The 9,165-nt window shown below is 40.9% G+C and overlaps 2 protein-coding genes across 2 annotated transcripts; one reads left to right on the forward strand and one right to left on the reverse strand.

Annotated features, from left to right (window-relative positions):
• Positions 1-2,541: 2,541 nt before the first annotated feature.
• On the reverse strand, positions 2,542-5,373 carry LOC141590242 (uncharacterized). Its single transcript, XM_074410846.1, has 5 exons — positions 5,369-5,373; positions 4,966-5,113; positions 4,128-4,773; positions 3,546-3,916; positions 2,542-3,180 (listed from the first exon to the last, which is right to left on the reverse strand). Exons 1-5 carry the CDS (start codon positions 5,371-5,373, stop codon positions 2,542-2,544), a joined length of 1,809 nt encoding a protein of 602 aa, XP_074266947.1.
• Positions 5,374-5,541: 168 nt separating this feature from the next.
• On the forward strand, positions 5,542-6,315 carry LOC141590243 (uncharacterized). Its single transcript, XM_074410847.1, has 2 exons — positions 5,542-5,808; positions 5,908-6,315. The coding sequence occupies exons 1-2, from the start codon at positions 5,542-5,544 to the stop codon at positions 6,313-6,315; spliced, it is 675 nt and encodes a 224-aa protein (XP_074266948.1).
• The last annotated feature ends 2,850 nt before the right edge of the window (positions 6,316-9,165 follow it).

Raw genomic sequence — 9,165 nt, forward strand, 5'->3', positions numbered from 1 at the left:
ATATGTAAACAAAGTAGAAAATAAAATCAATAATATTGCAATGTTAAAAATTCTTTTTTTATATAACTTCGGTCCATGGTCCGGTCCGCGGTCCATTCGGTTTGGTCCAGGACCGGACCGAACACCAAAGTAGAGTAAATAGGTGGACCGTGGACCGGACCAAATAAAATTCGGTCCGGTCTGGTCCGGACCAAATGGTCTGGTCTGGTCTTTGGTCCGGACCACTGAGTGAACAGCCCTACTTAGATGAATTGGATATACCTTAGCATCAAATTGTCCATTATGAATGGCGGCCTACTCGTTGTGATGATTGCAAGGGCATCGGGCATGAGACTAAAACTGCAGGAGGAATGAGATTAGGGAAAAAGGGCATCAGCTAAGGAAGAAACAAGTCTGGAGACCTGTGAAACAAGTTAACCAGCAGACAGTGCAGACTGGTGATATTGGGTTTAATCTGAATCCCCATAAGTTCCCAGGAATTACTACTGCTCTGAATGCTGGCAATGGAGATATTTTGAATACTCCGGCTACTACTGGATAGTGGTTCCCCTAATTACCCCAATTTTTTTTTGGGGGAAATGTGAAATGATATTAATAATAGGCATTAGCAAATTACATCACCATACGCACCACGACCTTCCTACAACATACCAGTTAACTAGTTATACCTACACTAGCTAACCAGCTACACCCCGCTCTCGTTTTACATTTAGCAAGTTTGTTAAGAGCTCTACCAATTACAGCTTGTTTAATTCTGCCAAAAAGAAAACCAGGAGTAGGCAGGATCCCTTCCATTCTACATCTATTACGAGCATCCCAAATGTGATAAATGAGACTAGCAATTCCCGCATAAGTAACCTGTTTCAGGAACAAAGATGGACACCTCCAACTCTAGCACCAAAGTAAAGGCTCTTTATCACCCATATCAATTTGTAACCAATCCTGAACCAAGTGTAGGCAGCGTCTACTGAATGCACAGTGGAAGAAAATGTGATTTTTACATTCATCCTCTTGCTGGCAGAGAACACACACAGTCTCAGAACAGATTCCATGAGCCACAAGCCTATCTCTAGTGGATAATCTATTGAGAGCATACGACCAAAAGATAAATGAATGTTTGGGAACATTCATGTTATTCCAGACCATAGGCCACCAGGGAACTCTAGCAATATCAGAATGGAGCCACTCATATCCTTTTTGCACAGAATAATCACCTGAGACCCAGGAAGCATTGTTGTAACCTAGTTTGAAAATGTCTTTGAGCTTGCAGATTTGCCTCAAAGACCAACTAGACTGCAAAGATGGTTGATAATTCCACCAGGGGTTATTCTTAATATAAATGGCATTGACCCATTTAATCCATAGGTGGTCTTGCTTACTAGCAATCCACTAGGTAAACTTAGCTATGCTAGCCTTATTCCAATCAGCATAGTTAAGAAAACCTAACCCCCCATGTTGTTTGCTGTTGCAACAAAAGTCCCAGGAAACTAGAGGAATTTTGAACTGATCATTCCCTGACCAAAGGTAATTCCTGCATATCCCAGCAATCTTGTTGATGACAGTGGTAGGAATAAGGAAAATTATGGCCCAATATGCATGTAGCTAAGATAAGACAGCCTGTATGAGCACCATCCTACCTGCATAGCTTAGTTTCCTAGCACCCCAACTTTGAATTCTAGCAACAATTCTATCCACCAACTTATTACAGTCCCCCACAGAGAGTCTCTTATAGGAGATGGGGATTCCCAAATACCTGAAAGGGAAAACCCCTAAAGCAAAGTTGGAGAATTGAAGGATCTTGGACTTGTCCTCATGGCAAATTCCATTCATAAAAAGTTCAGACTTGCCATGGTTAACAGCAAGACCTGAAGCTTCTTCAAAATTTTTGAGGGCCCTCAATAAAATTTTGATGGAGAAGCAATCCCCTCTACTGAAAAGCAGGAGGTCATCAGCAAAGCATAGATGACTTAGCTTTAAGCTTCTACAGAGGGGGTGGAAATTAAAACCTTTCTTAGCAGTCACAACAGCCAGGATACGAGACAAGTACTCCATGCAAAGGGTAAACATAAGGGGAGACATAGGATCCCCTTGTCTGATCCCCCTTTTGCCATGGAAGTAACCAAACTGATTCTCATTCAAAGAAAGAGAGAATGAAGTGGAAGTCACACATGCCATAATCCATCTCACCATTGTTTCAGGGAACTGCAGGCTCACTAACACATCCTTAATGAAGGTCCATTCAATGGTATCATAGGCTTTCCTAAGGTCTATTTTCATTAGAGCCCTAGGAGAGCAACTCTTCCTATTGTAGAGTCTGACTAAGTCCTGACAAAAAAGGACATTGTCAACAATATCCCTTCCTTTTATAAATGCAGTTTGGTTGTGGCTAATGATATTGCCCAGGACTTCATTTAATCTGGAGCATAAAATCTTGGTGATGAATTTGTAAAGCACGTTACAGCATGCAATGGGCCTGGAATCCATTACAGTTTCAGGTTTCTCCTTCTTGGGAATGAGAGTGATAACAGTGGCATTAAGTTGCTAAAGGAGCCTACCATTCCTAAAGAAATCCTTAACAGCTTGGATGATGTCAGGACCAACCACAGGGAAGGTATCCTTGAAGAACTGACTGGTATAGCCATCCGGTCCATGAGCTTTATCAGGTGGTATGGAGAACAGAGCATCCTTGATTTCTGCATCAGTGACTTCTCTTATCATAACAGTAGCCTGGCTCTCAGAAACCAAAGCCCCATGTGCCATAACTCCCTTACAAACTGGAATCACAGCTCTGTCACTACCTAGTAGAGAAATATAGTAGTCAAGGAAAGCTTGCTCAATGGTAATATTATTGTCACAGATGATCCCATGTACATTCTTAATTTGCAGCACTTTATTACTTCTCCTTCTCGCTTTGATAGAGCAATGGAAATAGTGGGTGTTATCATCCCCATTATTTAACCATTGCAGCTTGGCTTTTTGAGCCAGGAAACTCCTCCAGGCCTCCTCCATCTCAGAAAAAGATTGAGCAGCTTGCTTTTCCTCTTCCTGTAGAGTAAGATTACCAGGGTCAGCATGAACCTTCTTTTGAATGTCATGCAGCAGGGCCTCTGCAAGATGAGCAGCAGTCTCAACATGACCAAAATACTCCCTGTTCAGATCCTTCAGAGGAGCTTTAAGATACTTCAGTTTTTTGACCACTTGAAACATAGGGAAACCTTTGATAGAAGTACTCCAGATGGCCCTTACCACAGTTAAGAACTCAACACATTTCCCCACATGTTAAAATAATGAAATCAGGATTTGAGTTTGGGTGTGTCCTGCCATAGATCAATCACACATGGACTGGTGTCATAGAGCCCTTTAGGTAGGAACGAGAAACTACCCTCAGGTCCCTCCACCACCCATTGATCATTAGCCATAATTCTATCTATTCTGCTGTACACTCTAGTCTCACCAGCTTGCTTATTATTCCATGTAAAGAAAGCACCAGAGGAAGCCACATCACACAAACCACAGTTCTCAACACAGTCTTGGAAGCTCTATACCTCAGCAGTAGTGATAGTGGATCCTATACACTCATCCATAAAAAGAACATTGTTAAAGTCACCCATCACTAGCCAAGGATCCTTCATACAGTTACCTAAAGAACTTAGAGCATGCCATAAGTCCTCCCTTTCATGGCTTTTGTTGAAACCATACACCATAGACAGAATCCGTGAGAAGTTATTGAGCATGTAAGTCACTCTCACATGAATGACTTGAGCAAATTTAGAAATCAGTTCCACCTTATAGACCTGTTCATCACACATAAGCCAAATTCTACCCCCATCTTTAATGTCATTATTATGAAGTAACTGCCAATGCTTATTCAACCCATTCTTCACCTTTTCAATGTTATTAGTTCTAACTCTAGTTTCTAACAAACCACACAAGCCAATGTTATTCAGATGCAAGAGACGTCTAACATCTCCTTGCTTATTTGGCTTGTTTATTCCCCTGACATTCCAAAATGTAATACTAGTCATTTTCCACAAATAGCCTACTCCTCCTAGCCCTAGTAGCAGGTCCATTACTCCTGCCCAGACTTATGATCATTCTATCCGTGAAAGATCTACCCTCACCCCTACCTTGAGCTTTGTCAGGACCTTGCCTCAACAATTTAATAATAATTCTGGCAGGAGTGATGGTATTCAGTATCCCTCCATTAACTGGTATAGGAGTAACTATAGATGTAGGATCAATTGTGGGAAGTGGTATCTCCATAGGTGTAGGTGCAGCAGGAGGAACAGGAGGAGCCTGAGTAGGCTTAGGTCTCCATTCCTGCCTTGCCTTACCTTTGTTTTGAACCACTTCCTTTTTCTTCCTACAAACAGCAGCTAGATGTCCCATGCCTGAACATTCAGTACATTTCACAGGTTTCCACTCATAATGGACTATTTGTCTGTGACAAACATCCATTTCATCCAAAAATTCGATAACATCAGGAAAATCCTGTCCCATGCTCACCTCAACCATAATCCTGGCATAGCCCAAGAATGACTTAGTGTGAGTAGCAGTGTCAAGTCTCACAGGTTTACCCACTAAAATGGCGATTTTATTCAGAGTTAAACCCCAGAATTTTAAGTCCAAACCGTAAAACCTAATCCAGATAGGTACAACCTCCACTTCAGATTTAACCATTTTAACATCAGGAGTCCAATCCTTGACAACCAGAGGTTTGTTATCAAAGAAAACTGGTCCTGATCTCAAAACAGTTTGCTTGCTAGTAGCATCCTTAAATCGAACAACACAAATACCATTAGCGAGCGATGAAAAAGTATCAATATCATGAAATTTCCACACTCTACGTAAGAAACTACCCAAAACGTAACCAGGAGGGTTAGCACCCAGCACGTAACAGAAAATAGCATTGGTTCAGTAATCAATTTCCGATTGAACATCCTCAATATCTAATTTAAGTATTACCTTATCAGATATTGAAGACGCTGAATTATTCTGAGTAACAGGCACGTACTCCTCCTCCGATTCAACGCGATCATCATCAGGTGCCACTTCCTGAGCCAGATCAAACGGCTGAATCACAGAAGCAGCAGAGTTCTCATTCCGCGAACGACTAGTAGAACCGACTTCGAAGTTATCCTGATCATGTAATTGTATATTATTTGGCGTACTACTAGATTGTTGTGAATTATTAATTTATGAACTATTATTATTTTTTGTATTTTTGTTATTTTTATTAGGTGAATTATTGTTAGAAAGCTTAGTATTACCTTTCTTATTTTTAGCCATTGCTGAAAAATTAGTTAGGATTCTAAGCTTTCTCTGTCATAGCTTCAACGGTGGACTTGTTCAAAAAAATCCTAATTACCCCATTGCCTAGTGGTAATAGAGTGTGTACTACATCTAGTAGATCGCTTACTAGGCTGAATAGACAGGAGGCTGTAGGGAGTACAGGTGATGGTATTCAGAAAACTTTTCTAGCTGCTCTTAATACTCTAGGGAGTGGTGGTGGGGAGGAAAGTATTGAACAACCGGTAGATCATGGCTAACCTAGGGTTTTGGAATGTTAGGGTGAGTAATAGCCCTAATAAGCAAAGAGACATTAGATGGTATCTGCATAATAATAATATAGGATTAGTTGGCTTGATGGAAACAAGAGTTCGTACTTGTTCAATAAATAAGGTTCATGAAGGGATTGGGACTAAGTGGTCTTTGATCACTGATAATAGTACTTGTGAGGGGGGCAGAATATGGGTGGTATGGGATGATGGTGTGTTTCAAGTGGATGTTGTTCATTGTGAAGCACAGGTTATCCACTGTAAGATCTTACACAGGCCTACTGGTGTTAAATGGTGGATGTCTTTTGTGTATGGCTTTAATAGATTAGGAGATAGAGTTCCTCTATAGGAATCTTTAGAGAATATTCATGAGTTGATACAAGAGCCATGGATTGTTTGTGGGGATTTTAACAACATTCTTGGCTATGACGAGATAATTGGTTCTGTGGTGACTGAAGGGGAAATAAAGGGATTTTTGGAATGTACTGCACATTGTGAACTTGCTGATATTCCAACTCAGGGAGCCTTTTTCACCTGGAGCAACAAGCAGGAGGAGCATGGACGGAGGTTCACTAGGATTGATAGGGTATTGGTTAATATGGAAAGCCTCATGGCATTTCCTGATACTAATACTAAATTTTGCCTGAAGGGTTGTTTGATCATAACCCATGTGTTACGGAATTATGGAGGACTCATACCAAGAGAAGGAATAGCTTTAAATACTTTAATATGTGGGGAAGTGATGAGAAGTTTTTAAGCACTATGGGACAGGTTTGGGAGCAAAGAGTCAGGGGGAGTAAGATGTTCCAAGTGGTTAGGAAAATGAAGTTGTTAAAAGCTGAGCTGAAAAATTTGAACAGGGAAGCTTTTGCTAATGTTGAAGCCTCTGCTCGAATTGCAAAATTGAATTTGGAGCACATACAAATAGCTATTCAGCAGGATGTGACTAATAGACATCTTATATGTAACACCCCCATCTACCAATGAGCCTTAACAAGACTTTTCCCAGCAGCTAAGGATGTTACCATCTCGGTTTCCCGAGGACAGTAATAATCAAATGTCGATAAAATAAAAGTTTTGTTAAATTACAAGTGATATAAACCAAAATAAAAGGTACAACTCGTGACAACTATCAACTATGTGAAACTATTTCTGCCATGACTCGTGGTAGACTCGTCCCTCCAAGCACCCAGCTATGGTCCTGACATCAACCTACTAAGACCGACTACTTATCATAGTGGATCACGACAGACACAACACAAGAAGAAAACACAACAACACAACACAAGGTCAGTAACTGAAGGAACAAAACAAAGGCAGACACCACAAACACAGTAACACACAAACACCACCTCCACCAATCACCCACACACCTCTGACTGCCCGAAGGTCCAGTCCTGCCAGATTACCAATCACAACCAGTAATCCACACTGCCAGTGGGGGACCGCAGCCGTTCCCACCTAAGCTCTGCTCATCCAATCCGAGCGATAAGCCATGTTCCTTAATGTGCACATCCCCTTCTGTGGCGGGTTCCACAGAAGGCGAATCAAGGGTGTGAAGCCACTCCCGCAAGTGACTCCACTCAGTCGAGGGCGCACCTCGAGAACCAAGGATAAACAATCGCAACCAACCACACTATACAACAACAATGGTCAGCAACAATCAATATACACCACCAACAACGACACTAAACCAATCATACAACACAATCGACACTCTAGATAACCAACAGTACTGAGTAGGAAAACCTATCTTTAGCAAACCACAGCGATTCTGCGCACGACCACAAGACAACCAGCAATCACCATAACCACCTATAACAACAAGCATAACCATCTATTACTACTACCATAAACACAAATGAAACCAAGGGAGACGATGATGATGATGACAACATACCTATACACAGCATTCCGGCGACAAGACCGCTACCTGACGCAAGTATCCCATCCCCATGGTGTATCCCCTCTCAAAGGCTCCCAAGATGAATCAAGGTGAAGGAGGAAGGATATGACAGCATCTAGGTTTAGGAGGAAAGGTGGAGAAATGATTTGGGTTTCACGATAACACGATTTATAATTCCCCGCTGAACTCACGTTACTCGATCGAGTAAACGACTTACTCGATCGAGTGACTAAGCTACTCGATTGAGTAGCCTTCGCTAGATCGAGTAACCAAAACTTCAAAGGGTTATAGAGTCACAAGGTTAGCTCGTAAGGTTTCCGAAGGTCTAGACAAGTGCCTAAGGTCAGTCAACGGGTCTCTAATAGGATGGGTATTACAGTCTTCCCCCCTTAAAAAGAACTTCATCCCGGAAGTTCATCTCATCCACCCTCACGACACAAGGCAAAAGGAGCTAAGGCAACCCACAACTATCCATTCCGACAAGGACAAGTACGACCGTTTGTGGATACCACCCCGATATGAATGTTCATCAACCATCATCGTCATCTATCTCAATACACATCATTCAACACAGCTTCCTATCGAGTCGTCACACATACTGTAGACATAAAGATATGTCTTACATTTTTAAAATGAGTCAAAGTTAAATATTGACTTATGTGAAAGTCTTTTGTCTGAGAAATGGGTCGTTGTATTTTAACCCGAACAAATATGTATGTACTTAGTCCATTTTATTATGAAATAAAGTCGGTCCACTTAAAAATGGGTTGATACTAAGTATGAGACGTAAATCTTTAGGGCCAAAAGTAATGGTGCTACATCCGAATTGGGCTCACAAAACTGGAGGAAGCCCGCCTAACGAAGGTTGACAAAGCCCACAAAATTGTCGACAAAACAAAACAAGTATTTGTGACAGTGTAGCCGTGGTGCATATATCATTAATCATTATGTATGTGATAATGATGATCTTTTCAAAAAAAAAAGAGAGACTTGGTTTAGTCAACAACTGCACAAAATTTGTTGCACTTAAAATGCGGAGATTAGCATGAGAGTAGCAAGTCAACCGAGAAATTTGTGGAAATTGGCTGTGTGTTTGACCAAACACGGGAAGCAAAGAAAAAAGAAGAAGAGTCTTATAAATGGAGAGTAAAACACTCTCATTAGGGACTAATCTCGATAATCTCCAAAAAATCTCCATAATCAGCAAAATCCCACAAAAAATACACTACACATAAAACCTCCCTACAAAACACTCTCTAAAAAAAATCTCTCCCAAGAGAAAATAAGAGAAAAGAAAATACATTTACATCTCGATAAAAATCTCTCCTAAGAGAAAACTAGAGAAAAAGAAAGGACTATTCTTCAATCCGACGTCAAGCATCCACTGCAGTCAATTGAAGAGAAGCAAGTCAAATTCATCCAGGGAGAATCAAGTCTTCAAATCAAGACCCTCCTATTCATTCATTGCGGAAATCGAATCAGTAGAACAACTAGTAGATTGTACCCTAAATCTTTTGAATTAATAAAATTATTATTTTGTTGCATTGTTTGTGTTTTTCTCTTGTTAATTGCAGATTTAACGCAAATTTGTTGTTAAAAATTTGCCACGCTCGGTAGGACATCTCTACTACTCATCTCTTTTTCCGCAAAATCAAGTTTCACAACAATCGTTTCAATGGCCTCTAACGAAAGCTCAGTCCG

This window comes from Silene latifolia, chromosome 7 (genome assembly GCF_048544455.1).
Source record: "Silene latifolia isolate original U9 population chromosome 7, ASM4854445v1, whole genome shotgun sequence".
Classification (NCBI taxonomy): domain Eukaryota; kingdom Viridiplantae; phylum Streptophyta; class Magnoliopsida; order Caryophyllales; family Caryophyllaceae; genus Silene; species Silene latifolia.